Source organism: Bombus vosnesenskii, unplaced genomic scaffold (genome assembly GCF_011952255.1).
Source record: "Bombus vosnesenskii isolate JDL3184/JDL3185 unplaced genomic scaffold, Bvos_JDL3184-5_v1.1 scf7180000013293, whole genome shotgun sequence".
NCBI lineage: Eukaryota > Metazoa > Arthropoda > Insecta > Hymenoptera > Apidae > Bombus > Bombus vosnesenskii.
Genome location: NW_022882944.1, coordinates 3274485 through 3301203, shown reverse-complemented (window position 1 = coordinate 3301203; position 26719 = coordinate 3274485). Strand labels below are relative to the sequence as shown.

At 33.1% G+C, this 26719-nt stretch overlaps 3 protein-coding genes across 4 annotated transcripts in view; 2 read left to right on the top strand and 1 right to left on the bottom strand.

Moving 5' to 3' along the window:
• Positions 1-244: 244 nt before the first annotated feature.
• LOC117232754 lies at positions 245-7138 on the top strand. Its single transcript, XM_033492363.1, has 7 exons — positions 245-589; positions 938-1051; positions 1137-1289; positions 1396-1600; positions 1672-6037; positions 6118-6328; positions 6654-7138. Exons 1-7 carry the CDS (start codon positions 506-508, stop codon positions 6774-6776), a joined length of 5256 nt encoding a protein of 1751 aa, XP_033348254.1. The 5' UTR covers positions 245-505; the 3' UTR covers positions 6777-7138.
• Positions 7139-8220: 1082 nt separating this feature from the next.
• On the top strand, positions 8221-9453 carry LOC117232747 (methylated-DNA--protein-cysteine methyltransferase, inducible). Its single transcript, XM_033492357.1, has one exon. It carries the CDS (start codon positions 8374-8376, stop codon positions 8935-8937), a length of 564 nt encoding a protein of 187 aa, XP_033348248.1. The 5' UTR covers positions 8221-8373; the 3' UTR covers positions 8938-9453.
• Positions 9454-9526: 73 nt separating this feature from the next.
• The window catches only part of LOC117232745, a 36898-nt gene continuing 19705 nt past the window's right edge, over positions 9527-26719 (bottom strand). For both annotated transcript variants that reach the window (XM_033492354.1, XM_033492355.1), the window contains exons 2-13: positions 13882-14119; positions 13042-13196; positions 12766-12960; positions 12562-12674; positions 12319-12485; positions 11981-12136; positions 11844-11911; positions 11675-11755; positions 11429-11590; positions 11159-11356; positions 10976-11080; positions 9527-10886 (exon numbers count right to left, since the gene is read on the bottom strand). In XM_033492354.1, the coding sequence (XP_033348245.1) occupies positions 10762-10886; positions 10976-11080; positions 11159-11356; positions 11429-11590; positions 11675-11755; positions 11844-11911; positions 11981-12136; positions 12319-12485; positions 12562-12674; positions 12766-12960; positions 13042-13196; positions 13882-14119 (1763 nt within the window). In that variant the 3' untranslated portion in view covers positions 9527-10761. The remainder of the gene's footprint in view (positions 10887-10975; positions 11081-11158; positions 11357-11428; positions 11591-11674; positions 11756-11843; positions 11912-11980; positions 12137-12318; positions 12486-12561; positions 12675-12765; positions 12961-13041; positions 13197-13881; positions 14120-26719) is intronic.

The following is a 26719-nucleotide window of genomic DNA, read 5'->3' as shown; positions in this document are numbered from 1 at the left end:
TGAGCACGAATGTGTGAATCCACTAAATTCTGCGTCACGAGTTTCACTCGTCATTTTACGATAAGGAATTAACATAAGAGTACACATCATAAGTACTTCCTTTGAATCATATCCTTATATATATAACAGAAGAATAATTTTGTAAATAACTCTATAACAACTAATTAAAGAATTTCACAATAATTCGATTTAAATTATTTTATATGAAGTTCCTCATAGATGTCGTTGTTTGCGATACCTAAGTTTGAATCTCTGTATGCATATCTGTATACATGGCATAAACGCAATTTTCATTCGAAAAGGGCGGTAAATATCAATGCACGTGTGTTCATTAAAAACATTGCAAAACGAAGTATTTATTAAGTTTTATCAACTGTATTGTATTTATGATCATATCATATAATTAACAGTAGAAGGGTCTAAGAACCGTTTTCAATGTAATAAAAGAAGACAGGTTATATAGAGGATTAGGTGACCTCTGAAGGAACCGGTCATTATTTTAAAAATGAGTGCCGATAACTACTACCGATTTATATTGGAACGTATTAATACTTCGGACATAATTGTATTAGATAAACCAGGACATACAGTAAGTATAAAATGTTCTTCTCTTCTATTATGCAAGTAGTAAGCAGATGCTATAAAATAATTTTTGTTTTTTAATTTTATTGTTAAATTATGCGTAGACTGCAAATATTTATGTAGTTGTAAAGAATTGAAATACATAGAAGTATTCAAAGTATACATAATATGTAAAAATATATTAAATATTCAAAGTATTTAGTAATTGAAATAAATCTTTTATTTATGTTCTACTCTTTTATATGTGTTCATAGAAATTCAATATTTATGAATAAAGAAAGTATTCTGAGTATCAAAAACCAATAATAAGGATGTTTTACATGTATAAAACATTGTCTCTTTTGTATGTTTTCAGTATACTTGTGGTAGAGCCAAGGATAATGAAATAATATGCCTTAGTCTGACAGTATCTAGACGACATTGTATGTTTTTCCATAGAAAAAATGAATTATATGTTACAGATTTAAAGGTACATATCATGTAATGAAATTAGTGCACTAGAATGTATTCTCTTAATATAATATTTTCATTTGATGATGTTACGTTATCTTTAGAGCTCGAATGGTATATTTATAAATGACATAGCTCAAGAGCCCTTTCAGACAACTCGATTACACTCGAATGATGTTATTGGCATTGGATGTCCCACTGCTGCAGATGCAACTGAAAACAGTGATCTATATGTGTATAAACTACATTCAATTGGAGTAAGATTTAATTAATTATATCATCAGATTAATTATCATCACATGATATCTTTTTTGAAATATTTATTGAGTAAGATTGTTACACATATTATAATAATTTTAACAGCCACGACTTCTGGAAGATGGTCACAGTATTAGTACACTTTCAGAAACTACTATAGTAAATAATGTAAATATAGTTAATAATAAGTCAATGACTGACAGAGCAGATAAACGTAAAAGAGAAGACACGAATTCCAACTTGGAAGTGGCAAGTAAAATTCCCAAGTTGCAAAATGAAAATTATATCTTAGAAAAAAATTATCTGCAAGGTATTACTGCATTTTTATTCAGGTTATTTACAAGACAAAGAAGAAATAGTAGAATTTTGCTTTTATTTCAGAAAAGGATAAAGAGAAAAATGAAAATGATATTGAAATAGTTCATATTTCATTGAATAACAGTTCATCAAATGGAAAAAATAAAAATTGTGATAAATTAAATGCAAAGAAACATATGGATGCCAACATGCCTACATCAAATAATTGGACAAACAATACAAGAAGAGAATCATCAATAGATGATAAATTAATAAATTGTCAGGACCTGAGATCAAATATGATAATAAGCACCACAAAAAAAGATATTAAAAAAGGGGAAATTTCTCTCAATAAGAGTACAGAGAAAGTAAATGCAAATATGTTACAAGAGATTAATACTTATACTGGAAATAATTTAATGTATACTGAAGATGTACAGAGTACAGCAAATAATTTACATAATCGTAAATCTAAAAATACAATTAAGGACAGTAGAATAAGAGTAAAATCTGATTTAGAAATCAGGAATTACAACTCAAAACACAGTAGAAGAAATAGTAGTGAAACAAATACTGTGAATGAAATACGAAAACCAAATACAGTTGATAAAACCAATCAATTTAAAAACAATGAAGAAGGAGATTTACTCGCAACACTTCCTTCAAATTTCATGTGTAGCAAGGATGGTATCATAAAATTTGAAGATGAATTCCAATTAACCGATACTGATAAAAATGCTATTTTAAATTCCTCGAATACAAGTTTCATTCCAGTCGGATCTCCAATAAAACTAAAGAAAGTGCAACAACAACCAAAAACAAAATTTTCAGAGGACGATGTTATAAACTTAAGCGATAGTGAGGATGATATTTTTCCGTGCTCCCAACTGTTTGATATTGGCTATGGTATGAACACAACCATGAAAGATGAGGTAAAAGAGGAACAACCTACAGAAGTAGAAAGTGAGAGATTTGGTATAGATGATGTGGATTTTGTTATTTCAATAACAGATAGTGAAGATGAAGAAGATAAGAATTGGTTTTACAGATTATCCCGAAGTCAAATATTCAGCGAAAACGATGAAATTGATCTGAAAAGTAAGAATGGTGTAAAAAAAGAAGATATAGATATAAATGTCGTAACTAAGGAACCAATTGTAAGCGAGATTGAATTAATCGAAACTAATGAAGAGCTACCAAATGAGTTAGTTCCCAGAGCAACCATAGACGAAGAAAAAAAAGCAGAGAACTCGTCTTTGCAGGATATGGACAATTTAAATAAAGTATTTTCACCAGAAAATACTTTACTTCAACAATTCACGAGCACTACTAGTGATACTAAAAAACATTCTAAGTCTCCGAAAAATCAGAGTTTGTCTCCAGTGCAAAAAGAGGCAGGAAATTATATTCATCCCTTGAGTAAAATAGAAACTATTACACCTACCAAGAGCAAAAAGTCGGTTGAGAAAAAGGTGCCTCAAATCGAACCTCCACACTTACCTACCTCCAGAAGACGAAGAAGTGTTTCTAATAAAGATAAACAAATCCCTGAAAAGTCTGATAAATCTGTAAGATCTGGAAATTCTGAAAAATCTGAAAAACCTTCGAAACCGCGATTAAGTGCTAAAGAAAAGAAAGAACAACAAGAAAAGTCGAAGTTAGAGCAATATATGCATGCAAAGGAGCAAAAGAATCGTAAAGTACTTCATAAATGGGCCAATTGTCTTCCCCCTAGTACAAAGAAATTAAATACTCTTTCTAAGGAAGAGAAGAAAGCATTGGCAGATAATAGAAAGATGAAATTGAAGAAAATTGCCGAAGAAAACCGGGTATCTTTAGAAGGTAATCAAGAAAAGAAACGTATTGTTTCTAAACCAAAAGCGAAAGTAACGACAAAGTCCCGAAATGATTTCCTTGTCGAGGAGACGATCGCTGCATCTAGAGAGGAAATTGTAACAGAGGAGTCTAAAGCTTTGTCTAGTCGATCCGCAACAGCAAATAGAACTTCTTCAAATGCAAAAACGATTGATTCAACAAAACGTAAAAATGTCTTTAAAGAAATAGCAATGGATGTACAGCATAAATTAACTCTTAATGATATCTCGAATTTGGGAAAAATTCCTAAAAAATCTAATAATACTAAAATAAAAATAAATATCGTAGAAGCAGAAACAGCATTAAAAGATCTTTCATTGGAAGAAAAAACAGAGAAAACAATTAAATCGAAAGATACTGCAGTAAGTGGTAAACCAAGCTTAGAATCTTGTAAGACAGTGGAAAAGGGACCTTCTGTACCTCTTAAGTCAAATCTTAAGTCACCTGTAAAACCGAATTCGAAGAAACGAGTGTCTTTTTCTACAGAGATTCAAACTGTTCGTGAATATGAAATTGATGAATCAAATGTTTTAAAAAAACTGACAGGAAAAGATGCTCCTGTACGTCGAGAAAAGATCAATACAATGAACCAATTTTTATGCCGCATCTTATGCTGGAAACCAGTGTGGTTGGAAGAACAGCTATATTTGAATCAAGATCCACCTGTTATTCAGCCTGAAGAACTTAACCCTACCTTAACTCATTATAGATCGTATGATGAATATTATAATACTATAAGTTCGCTTTTGTTGCTGGAAATTTGGCATAATATCACAAACAAATTTCAGAGCATAGAGGATATACACAGACGGCCCACATTCATGTGCTCTATAGTTAAAAACTCTATTCAGACGAATGTGGAGCCAAATGATATACTTCTTACAACGTTGATGGTAGAGGTATTAGCCACAAAGGACGATATACAAAAGCAAATTCATCCTAAGTATGGGGACCTTGTATTTTTTGAGTATGTTCAAAGTCATGAAAACTCACAAAAATCAAAAGATTTTCGTAAAGTGTTCGCATATGTTACTAACGTACACACAACAGTATTAACGCCTCTGACACATTTTAACAGAGATTTACAAAATTACGTAAAAGATGCTCATACATTGTTAACATATAGTGTGATAACAAAATACCTCGATAAAAATATTCTAGTGAATCGAGTTCAACGATTAAGAGCTGCATTTTATTTACGTCCTAATTTACGAATGGTACAAGCATTGCAATTTCTCCCTAAATCGCCATTAGTAAACTTAATCTTATGTCCAAGAATCGAGATGTACAAGTTGCCAACTGTTTCTGAATTAGAGACATTGATCACAGGAGATAAATTAAATGAGAAACAGATGGAAGCTGTAAGCAAAATAACCAAAGCAGTAATCCAAAAAGATACCAAATTGTGTTTTATTCAAGGACCACCTGGAACTGGAAAATCGAAAGTTATTGTAAATATAGTTACTCAAATTTTGTATGGAAATAACAGATATACAAGCAATGGAAGTTCTTTTACTATGTTAGTTTGTGCTCCATCAAATGCAGCCATTGATGACATTGTCTTAAGATTATTAGAAATTAGAACCATGATTAAAAAGCAGGCAGAGATAAAACCATTTAGGATGGTTCGTATTGGGCAATCACAAATGATGCATTCAAAAGTGAAAGATATTTCTATTACTGAATTGGCGAAACGAGAAATTAAAAAAACATGCAAGTCGAACACTGTTCCATCCGATAGTATAGAAAGTGAAAAATTATTTTTACAATCTAAGATTAACGCCCTTCAATGTAAGCTGAACTCAAATAATTTGGATAAAACTCATAAAGACCATGTTAGGATGAAACTGGCAGATATGTCTGCAAAATACGAGTTACTAAAGAATCGTACATCAACGAACGAAGTAAATGATAAAAGCAGAGAAAGCATTAGATTGCAGCGTGCGGCAGAATACAAAATTCTTGACTTTGCAGACATAATAACCTGCACCCTCTCATCCTGTTATACTAGTCAAATGGAGTATATTTTTGGTGTTAATAAGAAAAGGATATCTGTGTGTATTGTGGATGAAGCTACTCAAAGTTGCGAGGCAGAAACCTTGATACCATTGATGTTAGGAATAGATACATTGGTTTTAGTTGGTGATCATAATCAATTACCAGCTACTGTTCTGAGTACACGGGCAAAGAAATATGGGTTGGATCAATCGATCTTTTCTCGAGTGCAAAGCGCCTTTGATTTACAACCAAATAATCCCATAATTATGCTAGACACTCAATATCGAATGCAACCTGATATTTCCTCTTGGCCAAATAAGTTCTTCTATGGTTGTAAATTAAAGAATGCAGTAGAATGCAATGATAACTTTCCATTCCATTCATATCGAATTTTAAATTTGGTTACAAATCAGAATCATGATAACTCAAACAATGAAGAAGCAGATTTTGTAGCTAATATTATTTATTGTATGCTAAACTTTGCCAATTTGGATAATTGGCAATCATGCATTTCGTGCGGAATTCTTACACCATATAATAATCAAAGAGCTATGATATTGACTAAAGTTAATGAAAAGTAAGTTGTAGCATTTAATGGGAGTGTATTCTAAATATCATCTGAATTAATTGTTGCATGTTGATTTTTTATTGTCTTAGAATATCTTCGTTGCCAGAGAATGTTAAGGGAAAAATAAAATATATTGTGGACACTGTAGATCGTTTTCAAGGTCAAGAATGTGATGTGATAATTTTGTCATGTGTGCGGAGTCAGAAGATCGGCTTTCTATCAGATAGACAAAGACTTTGTGTTGCACTTACAAGAGCAAAACACAGCCTGATAATATGTGGTAACTTTAACATTTTCATGGTAAGATTATATAATATTATCTGCACTTAAAAAATATTTATGTATATTGCATACATATTTCAAAAGTGTCACAACTTTTCACAAAAGTGTTACAACAATTCAAAACAAACAGTCCTATGTTAAAAAGACATCAAAACCGTCAAAGAAGGATTTTAAAGGCTAGCAATGGAAAAATAACATTTGGCTTAGAGTTTATTCTTTTTGTTCAATAGTTTCTCACTGTTTTTGAAAAACTTGTTTATATAATATAATATGCATTTATAATACAAAAATAGTTGATATATTGCATAATTAAATATGTAATGATTTTTTTTGTTGATTACAGAGGTATCCAATGTGGAATTCATTAATAGCAGACGCGAAAGCGCGTAAAGTATTTTTTAATGTTAATCCCAACGCGAATTCTCATGAAATCAAATCTTACGTAATTAAATGTGTGATGAAATAATCGTTCATGTTTCATTGGACGATTACATAAAGTATTCTTGTATATTTGTATAAATCTTACTTTATTCTCTTCACCATAGATGTAAGAAGTATAAACCACAGTTGTCAAATGAAGATGTCCTCATTGAAAAAGAGATAGAGACATTTAACATAATTTCTCTCCTTTCTAATAAATACTAGAATATTATTAATATACATAGAAAAGAAGAGACCTCGTTATTTATTTGCATCCCTTTTTACGAGGTCCACTTGTTCAACATGGCGTCCGTGGTCTATACTTCCTATACCTTCTTCACGCGGCTTGAAATGTTGTAAATTTCTGTTTCTGTATGATATTGTCTTTGTAAATAATAAATTTTTTAACTATGGTGTCTTAAATAGAATAAAATAAACAAACATGCCCATTATTAATAATCATAATTAATTTCTTTTTGGAATATGATTACGTTGATGAATCATAAGCTGAAAGAATAATTACATATGGTTTCATTGCATAGAACTATTATTTTTAATATATTATTCTAAGTAATAATATTAAAAATAGAAAGCCAAACCAATTTTAATTATTTTAAATATATTATAACATATTTTATATTATTTTATTTATTTAATAATTATGTATTTTTAATAATCAGAATAAGTTGTTAGGAATTATTAGAAAGGACGAACGAAAATTTTATATAATAATATTTATATAATAATATATAGATTTGTGAAATGCCATGTTTTCTTTAAAATAAAGTCTTGGCATCCAGGGCAAGATGTTCTAAATTTGCCCGGCAGTGAATGTCCTAATTCTTCGAAATAATTCACATATCAACCACGTAGTAGCGTTTCAATAAATATTCATTAAATAATTATTAAATAATTATTAAATAATAATTAAATAATTAATTTGAAGCATTCTAGTATGAACAAAGTTTGAGTTTAAAATTTGGAACTTGTATTCCAAGTCTTCACTTGATGCCAAAAGCCTATATAAGAACATTATAGATTGTGGATGTTTATGTAATTCCGTATTTTAATAAACAGAATTAATGAAATTTGTTTTATCTCTTAAATATTGAATATTTCATATATTTTGTCTTATATTTATTGTACAATTTTACACTCTTACATTTTCCATAAACATCCACAGTTTTTCCAAGGATAGTAAAGGCGGGTACTCACCCGCTGGAACAGTTAACAAATTTTTTTTGTGACGGTTTTGTAACCGCTATTCGATCTTTTCATGAAATAATTACTTCTTATAACAAATTGACAAACAGCCCACGAACAACATTTAAATACAGTGGTGTCATAGATGTGGAGACATAGGTAGTTATATAGATTGCATAATTGTGAATTAAGGGTAGGATGCAAATCAAGCAGTGCGAAAAAGACAACACAACTAGTGTATACGACCATAGTGTATGCAAACATAATATATATAATTATGGTGAAAGATATATCTGCATGTGTCAAATCATTGATATGACTGGAGATGCACCTTAAGAGTGTCAGCTAACATCTAAACATTCTAAACATATTACCTTTTAATAACTTTTATTTCTTTATTTTCCTAGTATCTACAGATTTGAATAATTTAAATAATCATAATGGTTCGGTTTCAAAGTATGACACCACAAGAGTATAAAGAAAAGCATGAAAATTTTAAGATAATCCATGGTTTTCATACTACACCTTTTGGGGATTGCTTAATTGGCATTACTAACACTAACAAGGCAATTCTGCATTTGGCTTTTGTTGATAAAAATAATGAAGAAGCTTTGAATGAATTAAAGAACGATTGGCCTCTTTCAAAATTGGTCGAAGATACCTCGAACGAAACAAACAAAATTATAGAAAAAATCTTTTCCCGATGTGTAACTGTGGATGATTCTATTTCTGTTCTCATGAAGGGTACACAGTTCCAAATAAAAGTTTGGGAAGCCTTGATGCTTATTCCACATGGTACAACTGTTACTTACGAACAAGTTGCGTGTAATATAGATAACCCAAAAGCTGTACGAGCTGTTGGAAATGCGGTCATGAAAAATAATATTGGTTATTTGGTGCCATGCCATCGCGTAGTAGGTAAATCTGGCAGTAACAAATATAAATGGGGAACGAAGCGTAAAGAAAATATTCTTTTGTATGAGCATGATCATGTAAACACTTAAGTTTATTTTTTATATGTTTACATACTTCTATCATTTTTTTATTAATTTATAGTTTAATACAAAGAGATGTAGTTTATGTAATATGGTACGATTTTATAAGTTTTGTTACTTACGAATTATTTATTTCGTAGTATATATAAATATAAAAATTTAGGCACCAAAAATTTCCTGATATTTGCATAGATTATGTAAAATAGACACTGGATAATATAAAAAGAAAATTGTTTATTTTTATACATTAAAAATTATTTTTATTATCTTTAAATACAAGTATGCAGTATAATTTATGTACACTTAAAGTAATTAATAATTTAAGCTGTAATGATAAATCCATTGCACTCTTGCACACAGTAACAGGAACACTATGATACTAGGATGGTCTTCAGCATTCACAATAATTCTAAGATGGTAGTATAAATTAAACATAAATAAAATTGTGTAATTTTATATTTCAATTTAGATAGTTATCGATATATGTAACTGTTTTGTATAAAAAAATGCACCTTAAGAATTTTTTAAATATCTTGTGTTAATTTACAAAATATTAAATTGTTCAATTAGCAATATATAAAATAAATGTCAAAAAGAGTTCAAGAATAAATTTATGTATGTATTTTTGTGAAATTTTGTGATATAATTAATTTTCTTTAGTATACAAGCCTTTCAGATGTCAAAATAATAAGTGTTACAAATGCTGAAGTTAAAAAGTAATTGTTAATGTTAGAGAACTGGCAATGAATGAAGTTAATAATTTGGCATCTGATGGACTTATTGTTTAAGTTTATACACAGCATGACTGGAGAAGTACTATCTACATTGTAAATATTACTGTACTATTAATTCTATACATTAAGGTATAAATTTATAAATACATATTTATATACATTTACAATATAAATATAAAAATGAATTGCATATATATAAAAGCATTCTATAAATGTGTAAATCATTTCACACAATACTTATTTGTAAAAATTCTACTTTAGGTACAAGTATGACACTTGCTTGTGTTAATTGCAAAAATCGATGTTAAATTTAATTTAACAATTATATAAAAAGTGTAAAATTTATCGTGACTTATTTAAAAATTATTTCTTTTTGCAAATAATCACAGGGAATAAATTGTATTACCCTAAGAATGATAACATATTTCTTATTTTGTATATTGCTTTAAGTTTGTAATTTTCATTCATTTCATTCGATGTAGATTATAACATATTTATTTCAACGAGAAAAAAATAGTGTTAGTTTCTTATTTTAAGTACAAATTTGAAAAAAATATATATTTTCCTATTGGTGAATCTTTCTGTACAGTGTTATTAATTCAGTCAGTCTCATTAGTAAGTTCATCTATACGATTGATTTAGTAAAAAACCATTATGAAAAGTGTGTTATAATCAGAAAGTATATAAACTTCTTTGGATTCTCCTAGCAACATACAGTTTACTATTACTTGTATCTTACAAGGCAGTGTTTGGTGGAGATTTGAAATATAACAAAGTTCTATGTATCTACAGAAATTTTTGTTAAAAGCATCTCTCAAATGCAAAGTAGATTAGAATGGTGTTTGCCAAGGGAACACATTAATATCAATAATAAAAAGTATTTAAATACTTATTTTTTCCTGATGAAATCATTCAGCAGGATAGGCATTTTCTAAATGTACTTCATGTATAATATTTACTTTCTTGATCATTTAGCTTCATCTTAATAAAATTAAGAAAAGTGTTATGACTCTGTTTTAAGACAATAAAATTTTCTTGTTTTATATCCCATAGCGGCATTCATTCACTAGCTCATTGTTCGTTATTAATGACTTGGTACTCAAACGTACATATAAATGTTTCTAAAAAACGCGATTACCATTATGAACATTACAAAACTATAAGATGCAGTGGTTTTATGTGAGGCAAATGATGGGATATTGTTTCCTGATATACTGGTGGTACCTGGTATCATGACAAAATAATCAATTGTATTATAAACTCTATAACATACAATATTGTTAATCAATGAATGTAAGTAATATTATTTCTACCTGATACTTTCGACCGCGGAGTTGTAGCAGTTTTCATTATTGGATTATGAGGAATTGGTTTCATTGGCGTTGGTGCAGGACTTGGAGAATTTCCGTAACACTGACCTGATTACATTAAATCACTATGCATGTAACTTTGAGATTGAATATTGATTTAATGTAGACTCCACTTTAGGAACCTACCTTTCTTATATAGACGCATTCCTTCTTTCTTAGGATCAATATTTCTCATGCAATGATCGCCCGCTTCCTTGATATAGATTTCTTCATCATTCACGATTAAACCAACAAAACATTCATTGGTACTGGTATCGTTTCTCATAGTATATGCGTACATAACACCTTTTTCTTCCCATTGACCTAGACACAAGTATGCTCGTTCTGAAATATAAATTCTTTTGTCGAGTTTTGGTTTCAATGAATTTAGATTAATTAAATTATTTAAGTAAGTACCTTCATAGAGTTCTCCAGACTCACAGTCAGTAACTTTAAAGTACATTATTTCACGAGTATTGCAGTTGCTGCTTAGTTCAGCACACATGCCTGATAGGTCAGTTATCATACCCATATATTGTCCAGTAATTGGACAAGGCGATTCTACCGCACGTTCAATTCCTAATTTTAATAGCATTTGATCTAATATCATGATCTTTTTTTGAAATACATAATTTACATCTACTTTCTTTGAAATTAACTTACGTGCTTGTGTCATCCAAACAGGTTTATCCAAATTAGTATCGTCACACAAATAAGATTGATAAACTGGACTTAACACCATTCCTGTATGAAAAATTGATTATATTTAGCCGATTAAATAATTTCATTAATATCTGTGGGCGTCTGAAATAATTATCTAAAAGTTAAATACCTATTGCAAATTCTAGTACATTTTCACTTCGTTGCCTCATCATTAAACACACATATGCCACTTGTTCACTGAAAATAGTTTTATTATTTTAGAGTAAAATAATATTTTAATATTATTCGATTAATATCCTATCCCACCATTGATTTTTGGAATAAACGATGTAGCGGCCAGTTTCTTCATTCGAATCAACGGTAATGAACGTGTAACTATTATAGCCATTAAGATCAGTGAAAGTCATGGTGCCATTGACAATCAGAGATTCTTCCCATACACCCTGTGCCCACTTTGGAAATCTAAATCAACAATAGCCTTTAATTAATTAATTAAGTCTAATAGAAAATTATTAAAAGACTACGAAACCATCGGAAACACTTAATCAGTGGATACTATAAAGGAAATACTCGTCGCTAATGATCTAAATGTCGATGCGATGCTAAATCGTAAATAAAAAAAATAATTAAGAAAATATACTAACGTTGCTACGTGAGTCTTCACATAATTTGGCATCTTCTTTTGATTTGGAATTTTACTAAGGACTAGTGTCTCATATCCACTAGTGGAATTATCTAAATTCTGTGCACAGCTGGAATCGCTGCTGAGAGCCATGTATGTTTTTCCTTTTTTATTGTCAACATGAAATAGCTAAAGAATAGATCCTTTAGTTAAAGAAACATATTATATACTTCAATTGAAAAGACAAAATAAATTTTCAACTTACTCCACATCTATACTGTGGTCTGCCTTCATAGTTGCCACTGATGTCCATCAGGGCAAAATAAGTAGAACTGTTTGGACCAGGCCAGTTGCCTAAGCAATTAAACGTAATATTCACTGAAAAATAAATAACAACAAATAAGTTCTCCTTCGAACATATTTAAAATCCTAAGAAAGGAAACAACAAGAATATTAGGAAGAAAATTACTGTGAGACTCGAAGCTACAACGATTGAAGTGTAATCTTAAAACAGAGCCATCAGGACAATTGTTGAAGGAAGATGAGAAGCTATTACACTCGATGACTTTATCAGATCCATTATTGAGATTATACGTGAAGTGATACTGGCCAGTTATTGGACAATACTCGTTTCTTATGGGGATATTTCCAATCTCCCTGGTACCTATCCAAACAATCAAGCAATTAAATAATAAATATTTCAGAACTGTTCTTATACGTAGATGTTTATAATTGTTATACTTACGATATAAAACGGACGTAGAATTTAATTTATCACAGGAGGCCAAAGCAGTGGCTTCTGAAGTATAGCACCTGTTCAGATCTTCAGAGAAGACCTCAATAATGTTGCGTGATCTCCTTAACAATCGGAAGCATCGGATGCAGTCGCCATCACCGTATCTGAAATAAATGCAATTGACTTTCTATAATGTTCAGAGAAGAATAACAACGGATAAAAATACCCTGGATTATCAATCTCCTGATCTATTTCTTACATTAATCAAAAAGTACTTGCAGCGTGAAAATAAAATTTGATAAACGCAAATTAATTACGACTAGATAGATTTCAACCCTTGTAAATCTAATAAAATGTGTTTGTATAATTCTAACTACATCTCAGGTACAATTATAGCTGGGAAAGAAGAAAGTGCAGGCCGACACCGTCTGAGATCTGGTCTATTTCCATCCCAGACACGCTGCAGACACGTCGGGGCATCCCTGTCCCTAAGGATGCATTAAGTAAGCGTGCAATCCGTAACTCACAATCAGTTACGGATTTAGTTACAGCCTGACTTTCATAGAACTACGCCTGCTTGCAGACTAAACATAAATTCTTCACAATTTATGCAACTGTCTACGGTTGTTAAGTCCAGAACCAAGATCTTCTCCTAGAATAACTTATCTTCACATTTACAGATATTAACTTGCTGTTACCAATCGGATTCAGGCAACTGGCAATTACCATTACCGCGTTAGGGTCAAGCGGTTACCGGAAACGGACAAAGTGTTATCGCTGAACAGGGGCAAATCGTAGCGACTAGCGGTCGTCGGAATAAATTACTCGGTGATTTCTAGGTAGACCCACCTGTCCATTAGCAACACGTTATCGCCGATCCTCCTGTGGCAGTAGCCCCATACGGGGATCGCGTTGAACGTGATGTTGATGGTGGAATATTGAATGGGCTCGTTGCTCGTGTCGCTGGCTTCCTTTCCGCTCACCTGCGTCACGAACTCACCCTGAAATTCCGCGGGGAAATAACAGCCAACCATGAACTGGGGGTCGTACCCTTGGAGGGCGTCGTCACTCGTGATTACAGTCGCATCTGTAAATTAAATAACAGGCTCCTTTATACGGTTTCCCCGGGTTAACTTTATTTCAATGAAAAAGAAGTTTAGTATAATTATCGAAGTATCTCTCGTTTGTAGAAAGATTAAAACTTGCTATGTTTTATTGTTTAATTGATTTAATATGTTTGTAAGAAAATGATGCTGGAAATTATGGCGTCCTATCGATTCGTGGCCAAATGCTATTTTGATACCTAGTTGATTAATTAGTCTACTTAATGTAACGTATGTATACGTAGTTGTAGAATAAGATAAAAAATTGCGATGCTTTAGAGCGAAATTATTTTACCTTGGCATCTAATTGACTGGTCTTCCCTGATTCATAGATCGATCGCAGATTGTAGGTGATTTAATTGAAGCGTGAATTAAAAAGAAGAAACATTTATATAATGAGTAGAGAAATATATTCATAGGAAATATTGAAAATTCCGGTATTTTAGTGTGAAACATTTCCTTAGTGCTGAATGATTTAATTAAATGATGAAGTATTTAATTGAGACTAGTTGAAAAGAGATAATATAGCGAACAAATTATTTATATTCGTCAAAAAAAAAAAAAAAAAAAATTGAGAAACACAGTATTTTAGTATGAAATGCTTCTTTCATATCACGTGGTTTAATTGGTTTACTTAATTACTTATAGAGTGTTTAATTAAGGCACTAATTAAAAGGGGATTTAATGTAATGAGTATATGCGTTCATAGAAGATTTGAAGATGCAAAATTGCGCAGAATGCACGTATGTAAAAATATATAAAACATCCAAAGTGTAGTACTCGTTATAATATTAAACGAGTTAAAGAAATCTTCGTTCAAATTTCATTTCTACAATTGTGTTCATAAAAATATGAATTTGTATAAACATTTGCGCTCTAATAACGAATGCAATAAACATTTATATTCGTCAGCAAAATTAATAGTTCTAGTGTTTTCTTCTTCGTTTTAGTTTGTCTAAGGTATTTCTTTGATATCTGCTGGATTAATTAATTCTTGAGATTGCAGAGTATTAAAAAACACGCGATGAAGATAAGATTGTAAAACAATTACATCTAAGTTGATTTAATTATTTATAAGATTCGCAGAACACTTGGCACTTGCCAAGATAATTCATTTTTAGAAGGCAAATTTAATTTAGCTTCACGGTGTTCATTGTTTTCACGGAACAAATCAATAGACTTGAGTAAAACTAAAAGAATTGCGAAATGAATTCCCATGAACAAGTCGAGGGTCATGTGAACGACCTTAAAAACGAGATGCCTCGATATTAATTTGTACAATGTCAACGGCCTTCGAGGTGAAAGAACAAGATTAAAATTGATTTCCAACTAACATCTTCTAATTACGCGGATTAATTAATTTACACGGCGAAGTTATTTGAATTCCGTATTCCGTATTCCTGGTTGATACCATTTTATTATCATTTAAACAATTCTAAGATTTTCCAACTATATATTACATTTATAAATAAGCAAAATCCAAATTATTAAGAGAAACATGCTATGAAAATTAACAGAAATACATTGCTCTGGAAGATATAAATATTAATAACTTAATAGAAACTCGCTAAATTTTCACTAACGAATATATAATTATTTATTGAACAATTTAATTCAAGCGTACGTTTTGAAGAAAACGTTATTTTCACTTTACTTCCCATCTCGCAAGCTAAACAAATCATTTTATTAAAATTCTATTAAAATGTTAGTGTAACGTTAAATCGTATCAGCCACGGGTTAAAAGGTAATTCCAACAAAACGCGAAACGTTATTCGACACGGGAACGCAACAAGTTCCCCGCTAATTGCTCGATTCAACGCCAACTGATCGATCCACTCCCCTCGGTTAATTATCTTTTAAAAAATGAAAAGAGGAAAAGAGGGCATAAGGAAATGTAGAGGAGACTACCAACCAGTTGTTTAATATTGTCCATATTAACACGGTGAATAAATCGCATTCCACCTTATTGCCCACATGTCGAGCAGCCAACGATCCATGAATGGTCATTAGCGTTGGCATTAAGTGGTTACGAAGGCAGGTGCTACGCTGACAGGTGGACCACCGGGCAAACTTTGCAACGAAACATAATACATACTATGTATCGCTTCTTTCATTCCATTTCGCCTGTTGCCCGTTCACGTGGCGCACCACTTACCTTCCCGACTATGTTCTCTTTTAATTTCGTCATCGGTAATGGTTATCGGTAATTAAAAGAGAACATTCCGTCGTCGATGAAGATTATCGGTAGTCAGAAAATATTCCTTCGTTAATAGTGTGATATTATTACGTTAATAATGTTATTACATTAATACTGATAATAATAAAAAAATTCTGTCATCGATAATGGTTAGTCTTAACCAAAAACAATTTCATCATCGATGATGATTACTGTTAACGAAAAAATATTCCATCGTTATAATGGTCACTGTTAATAAAAATGAATTCCGATATCGTTAATGATTAATGCTAAGCAAAAATAATTCCATCGTCCATAATGGTTACCGATAACTAAAAAATAATCCGCTATTAATAATGATTACCGATGACAAAAGAAATTTCTATTATCGATAATGGTTTGTTAGCAACCAAAGAAATATTCCATCAACGATAATAGTTTACCGGTGATAAAGAAGATTCCGTCATCGATAATGGCCGTCGGAAACCAAAGAAAAATTTCGTCATTTGTAACGATTATTGAGAAGCAAAAGCAATTCTATCATCGATAATGGTTATTGCTAATCAAAAAATATTCCGTCATTGATAATGGTTGCTGGTAATGAAACAAAATTTCGTCACTGGTAACAGTTATCGTTGAACAAAAACAATTCCATCGATATCGATAATGGTTATCGGTAACCAGAAAATATTCTCGTCATCGGTAAACAAAAAATATTCCGTCGTGTTTTGGTCGGTGAATTTTTTGAAAAATTTCTATTTTGAATTTACTGATCACCATTTAAATAGGAATTACCATTTTGGCACTGACTTTTTCTATAGAAATTTTCGGGACAATTATCATCTTGTATTACCGATAGTAACAGCGAATGATTAGGAATATCGAATATCAAATATTAAACATCGAATAACAATAAAATTTCAATGAACTCTCGAGCAGATATCTTATTGAAATGTGCAATAGGAAAGATATGGAATGTGGGCGGGTTAACACATGTAGCTTTAATATTCAGTGGGCGTGTGCAAATTATCAAGAGTGGAATATGTACGTGAGTCTAAATCTGAACGACAGTGTTTTACGGCCGTCTGGGAGTCGTGTTCACAAGCACGGACAAGTAGATGACTCATCTGAACGTGTCTCTTCCGTTGCACCTGATTAAAACGGGATTTACATAACATACATATAATGAACGGTGTTAATTGATATCGTCGGCCTAATTACTACAATTACTTATCCGCTCAGAAACATTGAAACATCGATCTTTACACGGTCGACCATCCTATAGAAAGAAAATACAACCGATAATAAAACAAAAATATAAAGGGGATCGACTAACATCCGGAAGCGTAGGACAGTTCTAATTACACGAATTCTAGCGAAGAAAATCAGATAAAATACAGTCGTCACCTAGACCAGAGATGATTCTAGGATAAGCAACAATATGATTACTGTCATTACGTCAGTGTTCCTTAATGACCGAGTGAGACCAAACTTCCTCGTAAGGGGGAAAATTTATTCTTGAAGCAATTTAGGACAGATTCCTCGAGGAAGTGTGTACTTAAATCAATTTCTTGACGACTGAATATGAAATATAGAGTGTCGAATACAAGGTATAATTTTCTTTCTCCTTGAACGTGAGGTACTAAATATTTGGAATCAACGGTAACATTTTTTCTCAAAAAAAAAAAAAAAAAAAAAAAAAGACTTTCTGAATGAAATTAACCATAAAAATCTGTGAGACGCATTTCTTTTTTAAATAATTGTTGCTTTTTATCTCTGATTATTTTTAGGTATCTCAGGTGATGTACCCTCTTCAAAAATCCTCGAGACACGAGTCGTGTACCATTAGCCAAATAGGAATGTGCGTTTACCACTTAACAGGAAAAATAGTCCCTTTGGAAAGGCAAACGAGGGACCCATTGGCCCCTTCGACAAGGTATACAGCTGATCAGTGGGAAGAGGTTTCGAGTTAAGGGGCAAATAGAAAGAAAGCTGGACACAGGAAAGAGACGACCTCTTGGGTAGAGAGGAAAAAGAGACAATGTGTATAAACGGGCTGTGGCCGTACGTGTGTGCCCCGGAACGAAGGAGGGGCGTAATGCCTTTAGCAAAGCAGCTTGTTCCTCGCATTCCTTCTCGCGGTGCTTGTCGCGTTCTCCTCTGTGCATTATATACGACTAAACTCAGTGGTCTCAGGTTCCTGAGAACCAAACCCCAACGAGGACTCATAACGCCGCGTTGATCCCATGAGAGTAGGTACCGGCGCACCTTCTTCTCTACGAGTTCGCCAAGTTAAATAGAGTTCAACGTGACCGTCGTTATTCACGGATTCTCTTTTATTATAGTCGCCTGTTAGGCAGGGAGCTAAGCTGGCTCTTTCCTTGTTACGTCACGGTGTTGAGTTACCCGTTTTCAGATTCGAATCTTTTCTCCCTCTTCCTGGATTCTTCGCGTAAAAATATACTTTAATTATATTTCCTATTCCGCATTCGGTATTTAATGTACCGTATTTAGTACTTAACAACTGTAAGTTATAAGTTGTAATAGGAGAATTAAGTACCGTTTTCAGCCTCACATTTATTTTCTATCTCTTGCTGCGTTCTCTTGGTATCTTTAACATTCAACGCTTAATATTTGGTATCTGACGATTGTCGTATTTATTACAGCGTTTGCATATTAATTAATTGAATCCAAGCGTATTGAGTTTCCTAACGTCTTTAGCAACGCGCTTTCATGCGATTACAAAAATTTGATATTATGAAAACGAAATGTAGAATCTGATAAAAAAGTGTTTCATTGAAAGATGAAGGTACGTGCAAATACTTTTTGTAGCCATTGTATCATAAGAATATTTGGAACAGAAGAAGGAACAATAGAAAGAATAATCGTAAAGTAAAAACGAAGAACGAACAAAATTAGCGAAACAATAGGAACTTTTTAAGGATCGTTTAATCATGATTAAGGACGCAGAAGAAGCGAAAGAAACGCGAAGTACAATATCGCGTGCCTCTGGAATCGTCGTGCCGGTCGAGTTGACCGTGAATTATAAATCTTCGATCCATTTCTTTCGCCTCACGCGGAATTTATTTAAGACGTTTGTTCGATGCACTTCGCGTGACACAACACGCGGATGCTACCTTCTCTGGCGTGGAAGAACGGGTATTCCAGGGCGATAATGAGTGCAGCAAGTGCAGTTGGAAACACGATGCCCACTATAAATTATATCCTATTTATTTCCAGGCTCACCGATGAGACAAATGGATACTGGTGCTCGGCTGCTGCAACCTTTTCCGCTAAGAGCGGATATAAATATCTTCTTTCCTAGGATAGTAGGAAATTCTCGTTTTTCACGTATACGGCGATGATATTTCCAGTTATCAAGTTAGTACTTAGTATTTGGCTTTTGATATTTCGGATTTCGCTCTGGCGAGTACGGCATTCTAAATTTCGTATTCGGCTTTTGGAAAATTTGATATTCGACTCTTGAGAAGTTCGACACTGAAAACTTGGTATTCAGCTTTTAGAAACTTTGGTATTTAGATTTTAGAAAATTTGGTATTTCACTTGTGGGGAATTCCATGCTCAAAATTCGGTTTTCGAAAAATTGAATACTCGCCTCTTGAAGAGCGTTAAATTTAATATTCGTTATTCAGTAAATTGGTAAATTCGGTATTCGATATGTAATTAGAATCTTCGATGGCAATTAGAAAATTGAGTATTATTTGGTAGTTAGTAACAATTTATTTAGTACTCGATGTACAGTACTCAAAATAAAAAAGTTCGATATTCAATTTTCATTATTTAATTCTGGAAAAATCGTCTACTTGGTATTCGAAATTTAATATTCCTTTCACATTTTTCTCCTATAATTCGTAATTTTATATATATAATATAATAATATAATAATATAATATAATAATTTTCATTATTTAATTCTGGAAAAATCGTCTACTTGGTATTCGAAATTTAATATTCCTTTCACATTTGTCTCCTATAATTCGTAAATTATACCAGATGTTCAGTCCCTCGAAAATTTATTTAGGTATCTTCGCAACAAACGTGTTCCAAATTCCTTCGATAATTGATTTTTCTCGTACGAGCGGTATCGTTGAAAACCCCTATCGAGCGTAAGGTCGTTTAAAATCGCTGAAATTGTTCTACCTGTGCTTTGATCTTGATTAGGGCTCGGTTTTTACCTTTCACGCGAGTTGTACCTACGGTTACCTCGTTGCTACGTAGCTTACCTTCGTAAACCGGAAACACGCTATTAGCCGGGACTCTTGTTTTACCGTGATCACGTGTTCCTTTATAATTGCCTCTGATGCTTTTTGTGTTCATCAACCTTTCTTTCATTTTTTTCCCCTCCCTTTCCGCAGCGACCTGCATACGCTTGAATGAAAGACCGCGCGAAAGAATAGCAGGATAACGTGACGGAATAACCCGAAACAGGTTGTTTAATTGCATCAGCTAATACTCGGCAATGTGTAACTTGCCCGTTTCAGTCTTCGAATTTCTGCTTTCATAAACCGTTGCTTTCATACTTACGCATATTCATCAAGCGTCTCGTACAGATACACTACCATTCAAAAGTATTTAGATATTCGCTAGTTTCCTTTTCATATAATTTACTAAAGAATTCCTATCAAATATCTTTCAAATAGACAATACGTGTGTACGTGTGTGAAAGAAAGAGAGAGACTCACGAAAATATTATTTATATTTTATTCAACTAAATACAATGAAATTAAATTTTAATTAACATGTCATACAAATCTTTGTTATTTTTATCATAAATTTTGCGTTATTTTTATTAACAAGTTACCACTATTTTTGTAAATTTGAATAATTTTTTAAATCTTCTACTGTACTTATGAGAGATACTATACTCTGCTATATCAACGTTCATTGCTCCAGTACGATATTAATAACTTTTAATGTAAGCGGAACTTTATAAACTGTATTTCCATATAAGCTACGTGTATCGCGAGCAATCTCTACGTATTCCGCCCCATATATGCCATTTGTGAAACTTGTTTTTATTTACGATTAAATTGCTTTTGATCAGACTCAATGTTTTATATCTTTAGTTATAGATATATAATAACGTATAATTGTACCGTTGATTTACTAAAAATGGTATACGTATCACGATATTACGAGAGAACTTTACAATTTCACGTCCAGTAATAATTATTTCGAAACTTTCTTCTTTGCAGCGTCGTACACGGTAACCGTAATAATCGTATCCTTTAACGAAAAAAATATGGCACGGCGCGCGAAAACGCAACAGGCAGCTCGTCTTCATCTATTGAATAACTAGACGATCGATTGCAACGAGGCATAACACACGGCTTCACGCTTTCTGAAGCCGGTCTACGAGGTGAAAATCGCGAGGAAGAACGAGGTCTTTCGCTTCCTTTCGGATACCACTAGTTCGCCAAATTGTAACGTGGCCACGGTGAAACTTTCGCGAAACAATCATGCTAACGTTATGTATAGCTTCTGAAATTAATTAACTTTTTTCATATAATTCGCCAAAGATGGGCTAACATACGAATCTGCGAAATACTTCGAACGATTTACATCGAATACGTTTACAGGAAAAAATGTAAGCAATCGTAGGCAATTTTTACGGGTGCAAAAACTTCTTGAAATTTCACTAACGCTATAACAAGACACGATTGACACGAGTTGAAATCATCTTCAAATTTTGATTAGGAATAATTATCTTTACAAGAAAGTTCCATTGCAACAGTGGACTCTATTTTCCTACAATTTTTTGTTATGTAAAAGCACGAATAAATTTCAACAGAAGCTTGCCTTCATTATATTCAGAAATGAAAATCCTACAATTTCGTAAATATAAACCTTCTCTTTTTCGAAAAATATTCCGAACGTATGACGAAAAAATTGTTCAATCTGAAATCCTTATTTGAGTTACGAGTTAAATTTTTCCATCGGCGAAGGGGCTCGGAAAAAATTGTAATTTTCCTCCGACTAATGATCACATCGATAAAACATCTTCTGCAAAAATTCCCCGACAAGTTTCACCGGAAAGATCCATCTTTGAAAAAAGGTGAAACCCTCTTGCTGCAAACAAAATCTTGTCTCTTAGAAAAAAACGTCGGACAAGTTGCGTCGGAAATCGCCGTCATAAATGGCAATCGTAAATTAAATTTTTTCTCCCGCTGCGCAGATCTGGAAAAAGTTTCGCCGGAAGTTGGCCCTCCGAAAGGTTCACACCACCTTTTTCTCTTGAGGCCGCAACGAATTGGATCGTTCGATGACCGTTAAAAGATTTTAATCGCGCAATAAACGACCGGTATGGTGTACCAAGAAAATCGTCGATGATCCACATCCGGTGGTCCATCGTCGGCATCTTTTCTCTTCTCTTCTTTTTCGAGGTGAACGCGCTTGCAAAAAGTGACCTTGCGCGATCTTCGCGGATCTTCTACGCGCAGCCAGGATCGGGGCCCACTTTGTACACCATCTGGCTCGACTGGCAAGAGATAGTTATGGTTGCCTCATCATCCTTAATACGAAACCACCGCCGGGTGATACACTACCTAATTCTAGCCGATGATTTCCCTTTCTCTAATCTACTCTAGGGCTACTTTTACCTTTTCTTCCTTTTCTTCTTTCGAATCATGTCGCTTTTTCTTCTTTTGTTTTCGGTTACGAGCGTGGTTTATGGTATTAACGATCGACAGAATGTTGGTAGATTAATTTGTCGAGGAACATAGAATTCAGAAGAAGTTGGAACATTAGGGTGAACTCTATGGATGATGTGTAATGGTCAGTGATGTTCTACCACTGAATTTACGTAATGGTAGTAGCAATTCTAGATAATTGTAGTCGATACTTTCCCTTTCTCAATTATCTCTGGCACTATTTTTATATTCTTTCCTTTTCTTATTTCAAGTTACATCTCCTTTTTCGTTTTGCTTTTGGTTGCACGCGCTGTTTATGGTATTAGCGATTGATAGCACGTTGCTTGAAAATTAATTCGCTTCCATGTTTGTGAATGTGAATTCTATGAACGACGCATAATGGTTATATTTTACTGTTGGATTTACGTAATGTGAACCAGTGATCGATAGTGTATCGGTAAATGCAACAAACAGTACCTCGTGGAAACACCTGGTCCGTGCCACTATTTTTGTTTATCGTACAGTAAATTTCAAAAAATCCTTTCAGAATCCCCGTATGAAAATTCTATCACAAAAATTTAGTCCTTCCTTAAGTTACAAAGCTATGCATAAATCAGATTTTTTCCTTTGCAAGAAGAATCGAAAAATCTCCATCAGATGATCGTACAAATACTCCCTTCCAATAATAATCCTAACATATTAGGTTGTCCGATAAGTTCCTTTCGTTTTGTAAGGAAATAATAGACGCATAATGCATTTTGCTTTATATTAATTTATTGAATTATGCACGAACATAATAATAGAAATAGAACGAAATGGAGCATACTTAATTCAATAAAATAATATAAAACAGAAATTATTGTTCGTCTATTATCACTTTATGAAACGAAAGAAACTTTTCGGGCAACCTAATATAATTACGAGATAGTGCTAAAATAAAATTACGAATGAAAATCTATGAAATATAGATTTAACTACTTGTAGCGATTTAATTAGCTGTAAAGAACTGGTTAGAAGAGATTCGGAGAATGTTGTGAAAATGATAAGCGAAGATGAAAAGCATAGCGGAGCAATAACCTTTGGCTCGTGAATGCAAAGTCCATCGGAACGATTCTATGAAATAATTGGCCGTGCTTTGCCATTGATACAACGAATTCGTAGTTCCCTTTCTAACGAGTAGAATCGTTAACGACGGATGTTCTGATTGTGTTCGAAAGCGAGGGGAAAGAGGATGGCTGGCACTCACCAATGGCGATCCTCTCGACAAACGCGAGCAGAATTGTTATTCTACGTTCAGTCAAGTCTTTTTCTAAATATAATCAGCCGGTTTCCGGTGGTGCAGCAGCCAGACGAGAAGTCGAAAACTATAAATACTTGTCCAGTGGAACACGCACAACTGCAGGAAACCGTGTCTTCGTATAATACGTTCAACAATCTCTCACTGCTGATGAATGAACGATTGTTCTAACGTTTTTCTGTGAATCTAATTATCGTCGCGGCCACTTCCTTCGGATAGTTTAACGAAGTCACTTGTTAAGACGATTGTATCGATATTTATTTTTGCTGCTTTTTTCCACTTCTTTTCTTACTGATCGTGAGTGTGCACGATGCCTTGAAATTCAGAGAGGAACGAGGAAAAATATTAGGAAAGGAAGAAGCAACGAAGGAATTGCAGAGGATTAGAAATTAATAAGATTGGAACGTGATACAGTGTATGGGAGATTTTTGGGGATTGAAGAAGAAATTATTATACTAAGAATGTTGGAAAGATAAAAGACGATAAAAGAGTTAGGAAGCATTAAAGATCGATGACTTTTGGAAATTACGTCGAAATTATATACATGAATACAATTCGAGAAGAATGTAATCAGAGAGTTGGAAAACATTATACATTGTCCCGCGGCTTGTGGATGGACAATCAACTGGGAGATGATTTCAAATGCGAAAAGCAGTCGAAAGGAAGGAATAAGATTTTTTCATATGACGCTTCGTTTGTGAGAAGATCGAGTTTGAAGATTTGGCAAGTATATCTAAATTTAACTAACTAATTACGGTCTGAGCAGGAGCAAATAATCGACAGAAGGTTAAACTACATGCAAAAACAAGTTAAAAATATAAAATAAAATTTTGTTATAAGATGCTCTGTTTTCGAGAAAAATAAATTTTCTTTACCGTCCTCTACTAAACGTATTCAAACTTTATTTCCTTGAAAATCAGACCTGAAATAAAAAAATTCTATTTTTCATTTTTCCATCTTCCATAATAGCCTTCTATTAATTGTTTGCTCGTACCTAGTCGGTATTTAGCCAAGTTTAAGTCTACTTGACAAATTTTCAAACTCGATCCTCTGGAAAACGGGGACGAACAAATTTTATTTTTCCTGTCCGACTTATTTTTCCACGTACAATCACCCGCCAGTCGAGTCTAAACATTTTTCAAACCGTGTATAAAAATAAAAACAATTTAATCCTCGAAATTATCGACGTCCCATGATATAAGCGTACATGAATGTACAAGTGTAATGGCCGATTATGGTAATAACCAGATGCAGTCTAACAGGGCTTGGCATAGTCTTAGAAACCCTGTAGACAGGATGTTCCCTCTTATATTTATCAAGGAAGAAAAAATCCGCCCGAGTACTTTCGCCTTCCTTCTCCGGTTCTTATTATACAGTCGGCAGCCACGCTCTTGTTAACGAACTACCAGGAATGCGTTCGAGGCACAATCCCACATAACGTCGTTTTACGTTATCGAACGCGCTGTTTGAAAATATCGATCCTTTGCTATCTTTCAATTGTACGTTAATTAACGATAAGTAGAATCAAACGTACAATAGAAAGCTATAGCTCGATTGAAATCAACTGGTTACTCAAGGTCATCGAGAATATACAGGGTGATTGGTAACTGGTGGTGCAAGCGGAAAGGGGGTGATTCTACGCGAAAAAAGAAGTCGAAAATATACAATACAAATTTTTCGTTTGAGGCCTTGTTTTCGAGAAAATCGACTTGGAATGTTCGCTCGGTACGCGTGCACTTTACACGTCTCGTTATAACGGATCTCACTGTAGATCGTTGTCTCGATGGAAAAATTAAAAAAAATTTTATTTTATATTTTCGACTTATTATTTCGCGTAGAATCACCACCTTTCCAACCACCCTGTATTCCCCCTAAACGATATTTCTTTCGCACGAAATATGCAATAATATTTTTCGATAATTAGAAATTGTACAACGCGACCTATTAAATTTCTTCTCGGAGCTAAAGCGATTCTTTTAGAAACTATAACACAATTTTCAAAGCAAAAATCCGAGCATCGAATTTTCAGGCGTCTGAGGAATCAAAGACGGTCTTCTTAATTTTACGGTACACAATTACACGCGAACGCTTCTGTGCGTTTCCGTTGCGATCAAAGGGAACGCGCGCGGAAATAAGAAGGAAGATCGTCGAAAAGACAGACTGGTGAGAAGAGATCCGTCTAAATATAAACTTGGCAAACTGGTGACGAAGGGTTGCTTTTGAACGCTCGGACTTCTTGAACGGATTGGACCGCATTTGTATCATTTCCCTATCTCCGGACAACGTAATACAAATTGCCGCTGTAACGTAATTTGGAATGTCGTGATAAAAATGGAGAAGGAATAAGTCATAGGTAATTCGTAGATAATCTTGGAATTCAAGAAAAAGGTCGTTCCACGGATTCTAAAAGAAATTAAAAAAAAAAAAAAAAAAAGAGAGAACAAATTTAATGCGGCGTCTA